A 15,885-nucleotide genomic window follows, 5' to 3' on the forward strand; every position below is an offset into this window, starting at 1 on the left:
CTTCGTGGGGCTGCACACATGGGTCACCTGGTGACGGTTAGCTCTCCTGTTCTTGTTTATTTACGCTCCGGGAAAGGATGCTCTGTTTCTGACTCATCTTGGTCCAGGAATTCGCCGCAGGGAAGGCCAGTGCTAACCCCCACCCTCGTTCGCAGAACCCGTTCACACACACCCTTTCTCATTTTCAGATGGTTGTCGGAGGAGAAAATTGTGAAGCTGGGCATGCTGGTGCCTGACTGTCATCCAAGGATTACAAATTTGGGAGGCTGAGACAGGAGATCACAGGTTCAAGGCCAGCCTCAGCAAATTAGAGGACCCCCCCCCAATAATTTAGTGAGACCCTGTTACTTTGTTTTTCTTTTTTGTGGTATTGGGGATTGAACTCAGGGACGTTCTACCTCCGAGTTACACCCCAGCCTTATTTTTTGTTCTTTATTTTGAAACAGGATCTCATTAATTAGTGGAGGGTCTAAGTTTCTGAGGCTGGCTGAGAACCTGCGATTCTCCTGTACTGGGATCACAAGAGTGCGCCATGCCTGACTGAGACCCTGTTTTATATTTATTTATTGATTGATTTGTTTGTTTGTTTACTTATTTATTAGTGGTACTGGGGGTGAAACCCAGGGGCTTTTCTACCTCCAGGCTATACTCTCAGGCCTATTTTATACTTATTTGGAAACAGGGTCTCAGTTGCTGAGAGCCTCACTAAGTAGCTGAGGCTGTCTGTGAACCACGATCCTTCTGTCTCAGCCTCCCAAACGCTGGGATTACAAGCGTGCACCTCCACGCCCGGCTTGAGACCCTGTTTTAAAGTGAAAAAATGAAATTAGGTTGGGGTTTAGCTTAGAGGTAGAAGGCCCCTGGGTTCAATAGAAAGAAGGAAAGAAAGAGAGAAGAGAGAGAGAAGAGAGAAAGTAAGAAAGAAAAAGAAAAAAGGGAGAAAGGAAGAAAGGAAAGGAGAAAGAAAGAAAGAAGAAAGAAAGAAAGAAAGAAAGAAAGAAAGAAAGAAAGAAAGAAAGAAAGAAAGAAAGAAAAAGAGTTCGGAAACAAAGAACTAGGGACTAGGGCCAGTCCTCCGACACTTCGTCACCACGGCCACTTCGATCCAACGCCTTGTAATCGAGGTTGGGGGGAACCCGAAAGCTGCCCCTGTCTCCGGGGTCCTGTAAATGACAGCTCTATGCGTCTCTTAGCTATAGCCGACTTACAACTCAAAGCCGCTCTCGGCGAGCGCTCCGCTTTGCGCATGCGCGGCGGGCCCGCGGGCCGGGCCCGAGTGACCATAGAGTGCCGCGGGCTGGCAGAGGGGCCAGCAGCCCGGGCCGCTCTGCCCCCCACTTCCGGCAGAGCCTCGCTGCTCCGGGAGCGGCCGCGCCGCGTACGCAGTTTCCATGGGGACTGAAGATGGCGCCGCGAGGTGAGATTCCCGAGGTGTGTGAGTCTCTGCTCCCTGACCCATCGGTACCCGTAGTCCTTCCACCTCCCTTCTTTGCCAGAGCTCGACCTAAACCCCCATTCTCAAGTGTTAGGGACATCGCTCCTCATTTGTCCTGAGGGGGGATTCGCAGCCCCGCCCACCCTGCGTGTTTGAAGGTCTTGAAATGCAGGTCCCAAATACTGTACCTCTGAAGCTTTGACTGGGTCGGCTGAGGGCTGGTTCAGTCACAGATCAGCTAGTTTGTTCCAGGCCAGTGCTGGTCTCAGCGTCCAAATTTTCCCTCCCAAGTAGTGGCCGGGTAGATCCTTGGGATGCTTTTCAGCTGTGCTGACCTCTGAGTTACCTCTTGACTTTCTCGCCTGAAGCCCAAGGAGTAGAGTTTGACAGTCATTCCTGGGGAGGAGAGCAAAGGGTGTCCCCGAACACCACACCCTTCACTCCCACCACCTCATTAGCAGCCATCAGAAGTGCCCCAGCCACTCCCTGCGGCCTTGTGTTTTCTCCAGGTTAGACCTAGAACTATTCAAGTAACGGAGCATGAGCTGGCCTCCCCTCTGTTCTTTATTCAGGGAAACGGTTGTCCTCAACCCCCCTGGAAATCCTGTTCTTTCTGAATGGGTGGTATTATGCTACTTATTTCCTGCTGGAGCTCTTCATATTCCTGTATAAAGGTAAGGCTGGGCTTGACTGCCCAGGCACCAACATCTCTTTCCCACTTCAGTCAACAGCCACCAAGAACTTTCTTTTTTATTCTTTACTGACCCCTGCAGCTCCTTCCACTGCAAAGCAGAGGTCTCTCCTTCAGATGGCTTCTTTGAGAATGATTCAGTAGCACTAGTCAGTCCCTCAGCAAGAATTTCTTGAGTTTGGGAAGTGTGGGCTTCTTTTCCATTCTGACTTCCCCGTCTCTTCTCTTTGCTGAGCTCCAACTTAAACCTATTGGTGTAGCTGGGCTTGGTGGCGCATGCTTGTAACCCTCGTACTTGGGAGGCTGAGACAGGAGGATCACAGGTTTGAAGCCAGCCTCCGCAATTTAGTGAGGCTCTCAGTTTGTTTGTTTGTTTATTTATTTATTTATTTATTTATTTTTGTATGGTACTGGGGATGGAACCCAGGGGCTTTCTACCTCCGGGGCTGTACTCCCAGACCTATTTTATACTTTATTTGGAAAGTCTCACTAAGTTGCTGAGAGCTTCACTAAGTAGCTGAGGCTGGCTTCAAAACGGTGTGATCCTCCTTTCTCAGCCTCCCAAGCGCTGGGATTACAAGCGTGTGCCACCATGCCCGGCTCTGAGGCTCTCAGCAATTTAACAAGACCCTGTTTCCAAATAAGAAATAAAATAGGTCTGGAGGTGTAGCCTGGAGGTAGAAAGCCCCTGGATTCTATTCTTAGTACCACAAAACAAAACAAAAGTCATTTGTAGCATGGTGTGGTGGCACACGCTTGTAATTCCAGCATTTGGGAGGCTGAGACTGGAGGATCACGGTTCGCAGACAGCCTCAGCTACTTAGTGAGGTCCTCCGCAACTCAGTGAGACCCGGTTTCAAAATAAAGAATAAAAAATTGGGCAGGGAGTGTAGCTCGGAGGTAGAATGACCCTGGGTTCCATCCCCAGGCCTGCAAAAAAACAACAACAACAACAAAAAACCTCATTTGTGACCCTCAGAAGCTATTCAGTGGCCTGTATGCCCCTGCTGTACATCTGAGCATCTTGGGGAGTGGAGTCCCATAGACTCGGGAGTAAAAGCCTGCCTCTAACAGACCTAGTTGCACTATGAGTTAATGTTTCCCGCAGCTGTAATAATGCCCACATCCTACTCACTGGTCCACGGAAAGCTAAGGCTGACGTCCTCTGTGTTTCCAAGCGTGGACTCTGGCTTTTTGTATCGGCAGGTCTCCTGCTGCCATATCCAACTGCCAACCTAGTACTGGATGTGGCGATGCTCCTCCTTTATCTTGGAATTGAAGTCATTCGCCTGTTTTTCGGTGAGTGTTGTTCAGGGAGTATTTCCATTCTTTATGAGATGGGCTGGGATCTGTAACTTGATTAACAAGACAGAGTACATAAGCTGGGCCAGCTATCAGCAGCTGGATCTGGTGGCCTATACTGTTACTCCCTTTCTGAAGTTTCCAGCTGCTGCTTCATATTTTGGGTCAAGATTTACCCGTCTGTTGCTCTGTAGAGCTAAAGGCGGTCAGTAGTATGGGCTCTCAGATCATTCTTTCCCAGATGCCTAACTGCTACAGGAACACCTGGTTCCTTTCACTGACTTTCTTGGGAGAATAGATTTAATTGTAATTCCATGTCTAGGGTGGCCAACGCCTGCATAACACCAAAATCTCTTCTTCTCTGAATAAGGATCTCTTCAACAAATTATATATCCCCAAAAACACAGACTCAGATCCTTACTAGTTAGAATATCTCAGCCCTCAAGACAGTGTCAAAGCACAAACTGAAGAAAAAAGACTTGCCACACATACAAGAAAGTATAAAGACGGCTCACATAAATCACTGAGGAAAGATGGATGAACTTTTCTTGAGTGTGTGGTAATGTGGATTGAACTCTTGGGCATTCTACCTCTGAGCTATATACCCCCAGCCCTATTTTACTTTTTATTTAGAAACAGGGTGTCACTAATTTGTGGAGGGCCTCAATAAGTTGCTGAGGCTGGCCTTGAACCTGAAATCCTCTTGTCTCAGCCTCTCAAATACTGGGATTTCAGGTGTGAGCCACAATGAGCCGCTAAGTTGGAGTGATTTTAAAAATCAGTAAGAGCTGGGCGTGGTGGCGCACGCCTGGGAGACTGAAACAGGATTGTAGGTTCAAGGCAAGCCTCCGCAACTTAGGAGGCTCCCAGCAACGTAGTGAGACCCTGTTTCTAAATACAAAAACAAAATAGGGATGGGGGTGTAACTCAGAGGTAGAATGCCCCCCCAAATTGATAAGGGGCGCTAATAAGAGTGAACATGAGAATAATTACAAAGGATGAATAATCTTGACAAAATGCCCAAACTCAGCAATAAAATGCAAATTGGAACAATAAGGCAATATTTTTTCACCCATTGATAACAATAAAAAGATTTACAGGATCCAGTATTAGAGCATATTAGGGAATAGATATTAGTATACACTTCTGTGTGTATAAACACATACTTTCTATATTTTCCTTCTCTTTTTGATACTGGGGATGGAACCCAGGGGCATTCTACCTCTGAGCTATATCCCCAGCCCTTTTTATTTAAAAAAATTATTTATTCATTTATTTATTTTTGCGGCACTGGGGATGGAACCCAAAGGCATTCTACCTCTGAGTTACATCCCCCGTCCTATTTTTCAGTCTTTTTATCTTTTTGAAACAGAGTCTCACTGAGTTGCAAAGGGCTTCACTAAGTAGTAGCTGAGGCTGTCCGCGAATACCCGTTTTAGCCCCCTAAGTACTGGGATTACAAGCGTGCGCCACCGTGCCCGGCTCCCAGCCCTATTTTATATTCTTTATTTTGAAACAGGGCCTCACTAGGCAACTGAGGCTGGCCGTGAACCCACGGTTCTCAAGTGTGTGCCACCATACCCAGCTATATAATATTTTTTTAATTAAAAATTTTTTTTCCTAAGGAAGATCCTATTGTCCCTTGTGAGGGAGAAGGATGAGAAGTAGGGTCTCTGGAGTAAATGACTCCAACCCTGTGTTTCCTCCAAAGCTTCAACTTTTTTTTTCTTTTTGGTGGTATTGGGGGTTGAACCCAAAGGCATTCTACCTCCAAGCTATACCACCATCCCTGTTTTTTTATTTGAAAACAGGGTCTTGCTAAATTGCTGAAGCTGGCTTTGAACCTCTGATCCTCCTGCCTCATCTTCCCAAATACTGGTCCAGTGTTTCAACTTATTAGTACAGCGGGATCCCACCCACAATTGTGCATCCCCTGCTCCCCAAGTCCCTTCTCTCTGCTCTCCAGTCCCTCACATCCCACCCACCTGTCACCTGAGACCAGGGCAAACAGCCAGCTGGAGGTGACTCCATAGGCTGTGTCCGACAGGTACAAAGGGAAACCTCTGCCAGCGAAAGATGCCACTTGGCATTAGTGTGGCCTTGACCTTCCCGTCTGCCATGATGGCCTCCTATTACCTGCTGCTGCAGACCTACGTGCTCCGCCTGGAAGCCATCATGAACGGCATCTTGCTCTTCTTCTGTGGCTCAGAGCTGCTCCTCGAGGTGCTCACCCTGGCCGCTTTCTCCAGGTACTCCCTGGGGGCCGGGTCCCTACCCAGGGAGGGATGCCTTGTTCTTCGGAGGCCCGAGGGGTCCAGAGGACTAGATTTAAGGGGGTGTCAGTGGGACCGCCTTTCCCATTTCTGGTAGGTGGAAAGGTTCACTCTTAGGGAAGGCATTTCTTCTGGTTCTTTGGGGCCAAGAGGCTCGGAATATGAAACTTCGGGCCAGCTACTCTTGTTCACTAGTCTTTTAACATTTTCTTTTTCTTTCTGCCATCAGTATGGACAGGATTTGAAGTACCAAAATGTCAGCCCATCAGGCTGACACCACGCATACTTCTGGTACTTTGGTCACACCCGTGAGAAGCAGTGGGTCATATTGGCCTGGGAGGTCATGCGGCTTTTCCTCAGCACAGACATCTGGGCAAGCAGCCGGCATAGGCCTGTGGGCACCATCTGGTCCACCAGGACATCATTCTGAGACCTCTGCACTCCAGCACAGAGGGCGAGGCTATCCCCATGCTGGCCCTTCTCAGACCAGTTCCCGCTGATCTTATGCTCTCCTCTTTGATCACTGTGGCCAGAGCATCTTCTGTGGATCCTGTAGGCTCCTTGGGCTTCCAGCAGGACCTGAGTGCATGCGCAGAGAGCCTCGTGGCGCTGGGCTCCTGGAGCTATGCGAAAGCCTCCTACCCAATTCCTCAAGGAGCCTCGAGCCCCAGAACTTTGTAGTAGCTCATAGTGTTATTTTTCTACTCTGATCATGAAGTAAACACTATTTTATAATAAATGTGTATTTTTGGTTGTGGGGGTTGCAGCCTTTTCCTTACAACACATTCTCGGGCTGTGCGTAGTGACAGACACAAAGGCAGTGATGGTCCCAGTGAGTGTCTTCTGGCCTGTCACCCACTGCCCACCCGGACCCAGCGTCGGCGTCTTGGCTTTCGTTGCTCCCACAGCTCGTCAGCTCCTTTCCAGGCTTGGCCATGTGTTACTGGAAGAAGCATATTCTAAATGTACCACATTTTAAAATTTATTGTAAAAATTTGAGTTAACATAAAAGGAATACATAGTTTAACCGGGACAAATGGTACCTTAGGTGAGTATATAATTTCAAGCACTGCTCTGCATCATCCTTGACACCGGTCATGTGTTTTAGCCTCAGAAGTCACCAGGGGCCATGAAAGAGAGGGTCTATCTTAGGAAGCTGTGAGGTGTCTTGTCAGATGAATCCCAAAAATAACTGACCGGTAAGTCTTCTATGCTGGACTTTCACTCGCTTTTTCTCTGTGATCCAGCTCATCCTGTGGTCTCCACTGACCAGAGCCGCAGCTGTGTTCTACCTCTGCCCTTGCCTCCTAGCTGCCCTTGGGAGTACATTCAAACACTAGTGGACAGATGTAACCCACCATGAAACAGTAACCAAAAATCCAACAGAAGCTTCCATTATGTTGGTCACAAATCCCCAAGTGTTTCCTGTTGCTCCTCACCCATCGCTTTCTCCAGCCCCGCGTTGACGTTAGCATTGCCTTGAAGCTGAGGGTGAAGCCACCCTCCATGACTTCTCACTTCATTGCGGGGTCTGTGGTTAAGGGCACCCTCCCAGCCACACAGGTAAATGAATGGAAGGCTCCAAAGCGTAGAGGGAGATTATAAAATCTAAACCTTAGCATCCAAAAGGACCTTGGAGATCAAGCTTTTTTTTTGTTGTTGCAGCACCAGGGATGGAACCCAGGGGCATTCTACCTGTGAACTACACCCCCAGCCCTATTTTTTCTTCATTTTGAAACAGGATCTCGCTGAGTTGCAAAGGGCCTAAGTAGTAGTTGAGGCTGTCCTCCAACCACGATCCTCCTGTCTCAACCTCCCAAATGCTGGGGTTACAAGTGTCTGCCACATCAGCTAATTCGAACCCCCTACTTTACAGGCTTAGGTGACAGCTCTTCCCAACTGGTACTGACAAAACTAGAAACCTTGTATATGTCTCAGCCTAGATCAAGTAAATTCCACTTCTCATCAGGTGCCTCTTTTGTATAAGGATAATGGCCGAAAGTAAGGATGTGATTAGGAAATCCTCTCATTTCATGGTTAGACCACTGTTTGAGGATGTTTCTTCCTGGTGCCGAGTCACCTGTGTAGATAATTGGTCGCATCAGAGCAGAACACTACAAAAGAAACCAAGGCAGTGGAGACATCTTTGGAGTTGAGGCGCTGGGAGGCCGGGCTCCTCAGTGAGGGAAGGACAGTGTGGACAGAGAGTGGCAGAAAAAGCACTTGTGTGTGCCGGCACAACAGCTCTTTTCATCTAGACTGGAGACTGAGGCTACATTGTTTGCCCATGGTTAGATGGAGGAACTAGGCTCTAGAAACAAGTCTACCAGACGCAGTCAGCACTGCAAAAGTAAACCAACACGAGTAGGAAATGTGCTCTGAACTTGGTTGTAGGAATCTTGAAAGGCAGAGGGTGACTTGGAAGTTCTCTAACCAGGGGTCAGAAAGCCAAGGAATGGCAGTCCAACTCAAGAGGTGCCTCCGGAGGGCCGCACTAGAAGTCTAGGGAGCTTGCCACTCAGCTCTGGCTGCCAAGAACCCACCTAACGCAATTCCACCTGCGAATGTGGGCTCTCTACCATCCCCCAGCACCTACGTCAGCCCGTGCCCACGCCCAAGACCTCGACAAATCTATTCAATGCAAAATCCACAAAACAGCTCACACCCCATTTATTATTTAAAAATATTTTGTTACAAAAGGAAAAAAATACAATGCAGTATAAAAGATTGACAGCGTCATCAAGTTTATTACACAATTTTCAACCTATCAGAAAGACAAACAAATCACCGACAACAGGGGGACGGGGGGCCTTGGCCTTTTTGAGGGTTAGGTTTTTTTTTTTCCCTTTTGCTATCAGGAAATAAAACTAAAAATTGTGTCATTGAGTAAAAACAAAACGAAAATGGGGAGAAAATAATTCTCCGGGTAAACGGCTTTTCCGATATTCTATGTATTGTTTTTCCATAAACTGTCACCTTACTTGGTTTTTTCTACATTTAAAAAGACACCCAGAGCTGCTCCCAAGGATAAGCACATTGCTTAGCACTTGGCCAGTGGGCGGGGTGCCTGTTCTGAGTGGAGGTGGGGACAGGGCTGGGGACAGGGAGAAAAGCTTCGACCTGCAGCCTCTGTCCCAAGGGAATGTGCCTCTCCAGCCCCAGGCTCCCTCAGTGGCTGAGGGCAAGTCGGAGAAAGGTTCATCCAGTCCAGCCTCTCCCTTCCCAGCCCGAGGGCCTGCAGTGCCTGTTCCCCTCGAGTGCCACGCCTCTTCTCGTGTCAGATTTCACGCCCCTGTCGATGCATGCAGGAGCACCACCCATGGGGCCTGCGGCTGCCTCCTTCAGCAGCACATCCATCAGTTTGGATGTTACAGGAAAAGCAATTCCATTCGCCTGTGTAGAATCCACCCCAGAGTGCTGGTCCTTAGAGCTCTGAGCCAAGTTCATTCAAGTCAGGCTCCGTTTCTTCCTTGCTCCTTATCACAGGCAGGAGTTGCCTCCAGGCCGAGTGAGTGGGGCTGTTAAGTCAATAGTCGAAAGGTGGAAAGACACCAAATGTGTGACTTTACCTGCCTGCTAGTGCTAGGTTTTCCCACAATATGTACCTGGGACAACAAGCCCATGCTTACATCGAACCTGAAAGAAGAGAAGCTTGTGCAAGTAGGCCGTCTCCTGCCCAACTGCCCCTTCCCCACTCCTCCTGGTACTTCGCTAAGGTTCTCCATTGCTGACATCCCACTATCCCCATTCCCAGTGGCACTCACTTCCTCTAAAACAAGGAAGCAGCCTTCTTGGGGAAGGGCTTCATGTGAAAGCCCCAGGGAAGGGAACACTCTAGAGAGAGCCGGTTACTGGAGGAGGCCACCAAGCACTAAGCAGTAAAGGGTGGCAACTGGCTCTGCCGGGCTAGCAGCAGAAAGCAACCTCACAGGCCTCTCTGCTTAGGAGGGACAAGTCCACCAAGAAGGCTGGGCGGCAGGGAGTTGAAAGAGTTCAACCCTCTGGGAGGGCAGGGAAAGAAACCGTCAATATGCAAGAGGGGAAAACCAAGAGCAGAAATCGCTTTTCACAAGGTAATTTCTGTTCTCATGGTCCCTCTTTAAAGGAAAGGTCTGGGAAGGTAAAAGAGTGAAACAAAGTGGTATGTTAGCAAGGGCTTTGGACCCTCTTGACCCCATCAAATCTACTGCTGAGGGCAGGACCCTGGGCATATTTTGGCACACCCAGTCGTGCTCCCAGATCCTGCACGAGGACCCATTTTCTTTGGGAAGCAAGTCTTCCCATCAGCCTCACCAATACACTGCTCCAGGAGAATCAGAAACTCATTCGGTTCCTTGGACAAAGCACCATTCTCTATGGAGACAAGGGGCCCGAGCTTGTAGCTTTCTTCTGTCTTGTCTGCCATCCCCCCCAACCAAGTCGTTATGTTCTTTCCCCTGGCAATCAGGAGGTCTGGGATTGGGAGGGCTGCCAAGCCATTTTCAAACCTGTAGGGCAGAGGGTATTTCCCTGGGTGTCAGGAGGGAGTTAGGGGTTTGGAGAAAGGGGAAGAGGTGGAGCGGCCTCCGTCCTTTAGTCCTGATCAAGGTGAGGAGATGCAAGTCCATTAAAAAAACATTTGCTTCCAACCAGACTCCTGCAATGAGAACATCAGAAGAGGAGAAAGGAAACACTGAGATTACTGTCTGATCAATAGAGGCTTATAAGAAATACAATGGCATGTTCTTAAGTTACAACATAAGGGATGTAGACAGACAGAATGCAAACCTGCGAAAGTAGAAGAGAGTGAACAGATACCAAATGGTGGTGGAGGAGAAGCTAAAGTTGAGAGAAAAAAGCAGGAACATCTTACTTTAAGGTCAGGGAGAAAACACACAGCAGAACAAGGTTCAGAAAGCAGCTTGAAAAGGAGATTTTGGCTAAGAAATTATGGGAACTATAATGTTTCAAGAAAAGTTGCTGTAAGGGCACATGGTAAATTTAAGTAATTTAAGGAAATCTATTCTGAGCAAATGTCATAGCTTACCTTAAGGGGAAGAAAAAAAAAATCTGAAAACGGGGTGGTACAGTGGTAAGAAAACAAGTGTGTACACAATCAAATCCATCCATCCCCATGCACCCAAGGCCCTAACAGGGAGCACACACTTCTGCAGGTAACTTCTGTTTTCTTCGAAAGCAAGTCTGGTTAAAACTGATTCCAGTGTCCTTCTACAAAACACACACACACACACACACACACACACACACACACACACACACACACACACACGATTGTCTACACTGTACTAAAATAAACTCAAAACAATTTCAAGTCCTTCCCCACATGACAGGTGTGGGTGAGAGACCAAGAAATAAATGAATGTCACCAGGAAGGCTCTGCCAGGAGAAAACAAAAAGCAGAGCATGAAAGAAAAGGAAAGTGGTAACGAGTCACCACCACAGAAACCTAAAGTTAAGAAACTTTTTACCCAAAAGCAAGGTTGTTACTCCACCACCAAACTGCGGGGTCCGAGTATACTCAGCCCTTGTGAGTACTGCACCATCGATCTGCAGACTGCAATGTGGTTGAGTCTGACCATATAAAACAGACTAACAGGCAAAAGGAAAAAGAAGACCTAAATCCAGACTGAGAATTTTATTTTTTTGTGGCACTGGGGATTGAACCCAGGGTCAGTCTACCTGGGCTACACCCTCAGCCCTTTAAAACTTTTATTTGAAACAGGGTCTCGCGAGGATGAGAGTCTCACTACTTGCTGAGGCTGTCCCTGAATTGTGAACCTCCTGCTTAGCTTTCCAAGTACTGGGATTACAGGTGTGCACCACCATGCCTGGTTTCAGACTGAGATTGAGAATTTTAGAAGACTTTTTTTTGTGTGGTAATAGAGATTGAACCCATGGGCATTTACTTCTGAACTACCTACACTGCTAGCCCTTTTTATTTGCTGAGGCTGTCCTCAAACCTGCCATCCTGTTGTCTCAGGCCTCCTAAATACTGGGATTACTGGCATGTACCACCATGCTCCGCTGTTTTATTTTTTTTGTTTTGGAAATTAAATCCAGGGCTTCATGAATGCAAGGCACAGATTTAGAATTTTTGCTAATGTCCAAACTGGCAACACAGACCATACACATTCACCCGCTGTGTGTATACTTTTGTAAAGAGGCTTCATAAAGCCAGGCGTGGTGGCGCACGCTTGTAATCCCAGCATTCAAAAGGCTGAGACAGGAGGACTTCGGCTCATGGACAGCCTCAGATTACTTAGTGAGGCCCTCTGCAGCTCAGTGAGACCTGGTTTCAATATAAAGAATAAAAAATAGGGCAGGGGGTGTAGCTCGGAGGTCGAATGCCTCTGGGCTCCACCCCCAGATCTCAAGGAAAAAAAAAAAAAGAAAAAAAAAAGAGGGCTTCATAAAACCTAGAGTAGCTATCCAAGGTGGGGGGAGACATCCACATGCTTCCTGGTACTTGATCCTTTAACCCTGAAATAGCATTATTTCAGCACTGATCCTCAGAATCTATATGGCCTCTGCCTTGTTGGCTGTCTCTAAATACCTAGACAGGCAGGCACTTGTCCGTTTTGCTTTTGTTATTTTATTTTCCAGTGCCAGAGATTGAGGCTGGAGCCTCGCACATGCTAGGCAAACACTTTACTACTGAGCTACATCTCCTGCCCTTATTTTCTATAAAGGAAAACTGAAGCCCCTCGGGCACTCTCCATTTCATATGATTTGGGTTACTATATTTTTCAACTGGATCAAAATTATACAGAAAGAGGAGGGCGTGGTGGCGCACACTTGTAATCCCAGCATTTAGGGTGTAGCTTGGAGGTCGAATGCCCCTGGGTTCCATCCCAACTCGCAAAAAAGTACAGAAAGAATGACAGAACTTTTTGTATATTTATTTATTTTGGTATTGGGGATTGAACCCAGGGGCATTTTACCTCCAAACCAAACCCCTGGCCCCATTTTTCATTTTAAAACAGGATCTCACTAAGCTCAAGTTGCTAAGGGTTTTGCTAAGTTGTTGAGGCTGGCCTTGCACCTACAATCCTCCTGTCTCAGCCTCCCAAGTACTTACATTCCAAGAATGCACCACTGTGCCTAACTGATCAAGAACTATAATTTGTGAACTGTTCTTACAAAACAAGATACAGAAGATAAATGGTGTGTCAAGAGCACCCAGTTCTGAAAGGTCTTAAAGCTAGTCTGGTATAACTTTCTTTTGTGTGTATGGTACTGGGGACTAAACCCAGGAACATTCTACCTGAGCTACACCCAGTCCCATTTTATTTATTTTGAAACAGGGTCTTGCTAGATTGATGAGTTTCACTACTTGCTGAGGCTGCCCTCGAACCTGCGATCCTTCTGTCTCAACCTCCCAGCACTGGGATTTTAGGCGTGTACCACCGTGTCCAGCTGGTATGTTTGAATGCCAACAGAAATAGAAGACCTCTTTACTAGGTCAATCAGTAGAGGGGCCCAGAGAAGTTGGTGCTCTATTGCTGCCTCTGGACAGAACACACCTTTCCTGCTGAGGAAACACCTACTTGTCCATAGGAAGTAAATACAATTCTATTTTGTGTGTGTGTGTGTGTGTGTGTGTGTGTGTGTGTGTGTGGTACTGGGGGTGGAACCCAGGGGCTTTCTACCTCCGGGCTACACTCCCAGATCTATTTTATACTTTATTTGGAAACAGGGGCTCTAAGGTGCCAAGAGCCTCACTAAGTAGCCGAGGCTGGCTTCGAACCTGCGCGATCCTCCTGTCTCAGCCTCCCAAGCACTGGGATTACAAGCGTGCGCCACCATGCCTGCAATACAATTCTTTTTTTTAACAAAGACTGCTGTATATAGAGCTTACAAAATTACGTTCTCTTGCCGGGCGTGGTGGCGCACGCTTGTAATCCCACGCTTGGGAGGCTGAGACAGGAGGATCGCACGGGTTCAAAGCCAGCCTCAGCTACTCAAGTGAGGCTTCCAGCAACTTAGTGAGACTCTGTTTCCAAAAAAAAAAAAAAAAAAAAAAAAAAAAAAAAAATTCTGGGAGTATACCCCCAGTACCACCAAAACAAACAAACAAACAAACAACCCCCCCACAAAATTACGTTCTCTAAGTAAACAAGGCCTATGTAAACTGGGTAAATGCAGAAGGGACAGAAAGTCCTTAAAATGAGAATGCAGCAAATTGCCATTTTAGGGGTATCAGATTCATTTTTTTGCACTGAATTCTCATTCAGACAGAATAACCAATGTACCTCACAAATGAACAGGACAGGTGTTGAAGTGCAAAGCCTGCTCACCCATTCTCCCAATGGGAGAAATAGTCTTTTTTTGTGTGGTACTTGGGGTGGAATCCAGGGCCTTTCCTACCTCCAGGCTATCCTCCCAGATCTATTTTATACTTTATTTGGAAACACGGTCTCACTAAGTAGCTGAGGCTTGCTTCGAACTTGTGCGATCCTCCTGTCTCAGCCTCCCAAGTGCGGGGATTTCAAGCGTGCACCACCACGCCCAGCTGAAATAGTCTCATTTCATAGGTGGAAGAAATGAGACAAACTGACAGGTAAGGACTCAAATTGAGGTGCTCAGTCCCCAAAGTGCTGATGAGTCAGTGGGTTTCCCTGTCAAAGGCTGTCAGGAGCCAAGCCGGCATGGTGACACACAGTTACATGTTCTAACCAGTAGACTGATTTTGGCTCCAGAGACTAGATTTCATACTTGGCACAGACCAAGTAACACCTCCATGTTCACTTTCCCAGGCAGCTCTAAAGGACATACACTGGCCAGCGCCATGGGAGGTGGTGGCAGTTTTATTAGTAACTTTTATCTTTCCACTTACCAGGTGTCTCCTATGGCAGAAGACAAAAACAATTCCTAGCTATAAATCCATTTAAGTCAATGGAAGATAAAACCAAAGAACAAAATAAAGGGCAATAATCAAATATAAGGGGAGTATTTTATTGTAGGTAGGCTGTCACGAGACAAAATGCTATCAAATTTCCAACTGTTTAAGTCTGGCTATTGCTTATCAAGTGTAGGATCACAGGGGTGGCAAGGGTTTCTTTTCCTTCTTGGTCCAGTAATTCATTTACCCACCCCAAAGATACCAAAGAGAACTACTATTCTTTTTTTTTTTCCTTTCTTTTGCGGGTCTGGGGATGAAACCCAGGAGCCATTTGACCTCCAAGCTACACCCCCTGCCCTATTTATTTTTTATTTTGAAACAGGGTTTCACTGAGTGGCAAAGGGCCACACTAAGTAGCTGAGGCTATCCGTGAACTGCGATCCTCCAGTCTCAGCCTCCCAAATGCTGGGATTACAAGCGTGTGCCACCACGTCTGGCTACTATTCTTTATTGTTAGCGCCTCCTCATAACCTATTTGATGTCAGACAAAGCAGGAGGTCCCACACTTACAAATCTGCAATCACAAAGCTGACACGAGCCCTGAGGTCATCTGCGGTATGCAGTAGTTCCTGGGAACCACCGATCCTTGTCACCAGAGACTGGCCTCTTTTTTACATCTCCAGGGAAACAGACAACAACCGCTCTTGCTTACATACCACACACAGTCGCTGCTACAGCTTCCTTTCAGTTGGGGTTGCTAAACTGCTGTGCTGCAATCAGAGCTACCAGTCCCTCCCCCAAGACAAAGCTTTTCTGAGCATGAAAGCACAGGAAGAAGTAGAGCTGAGAAGCAGAGACTGAATCCTATTACACACTCAGAGTCCCCGATCCAGACAGTTCTCACCGAACCTCTTTCACCTACTCAAGTCAATATTTTCCTCTTCAACCCCCAGCCTTTGTTTTACTGGAAAATAAAAAATTTCTGCTGAAGCCGGGCATGGTGGCGCACACTTGTAATCCCAGTACTTGGGAGGCTGAGACAGGAGGATCGCACAGGTTTGAAGCCAGCCTCAGCTACTTAGTTATAAAGGGATTGCTAATAAGTTGCTGAGGTTGGCTGTGAACCTGCGATCCTTCTTATCTCAGCCTCCCATACTTGGGATTACAAGCATGGGCCACTATGCCCGGCTGTAGTGAAATTTTTTTTTATTGCGGTACTAGGGATGGAACCCAGGGGCTTTCTACCTCCGGGCTACACTCCCAGACCTATTTTATATATTTTATTTGGAAACAGGGTCTCAGTTGCTAAGAGCTTCACTAAGTCACGGAGGCTGGCTTCGAA

At 47.3% G+C, this 15,885-nt stretch overlaps 1 protein-coding gene across 1 annotated transcript; it reads left to right on the forward strand.

Annotated features, from left to right (window-relative positions):
* Positions 1-1,389: 1,389 nt before the first annotated feature.
* On the forward strand, positions 1,390-6,382 carry TMEM216 (transmembrane protein 216; the record flags this gene model as incomplete). Its single annotated transcript, XM_080691864.1, has 5 exons — positions 1,390-1,417; positions 2,008-2,109; positions 3,333-3,425; positions 5,476-5,677; positions 6,235-6,382. Exons 1-5 carry the CDS (start codon positions 1,405-1,407, stop codon positions 6,380-6,382), a joined length of 558 nt encoding a protein of 185 aa, XP_080547990.1. The 5' UTR covers positions 1,390-1,404.
* Positions 6,383-15,885: the final 9,503 nt, after the last annotated feature.

The sequence above is a fragment of the Muscardinus avellanarius genome (genome assembly GCF_963383645.1).
Source record: "Muscardinus avellanarius genome assembly, chromosome: 1".
Lineage (NCBI taxonomy): Eukaryota > Metazoa > Chordata > Mammalia > Rodentia > Gliridae > Muscardinus > Muscardinus avellanarius.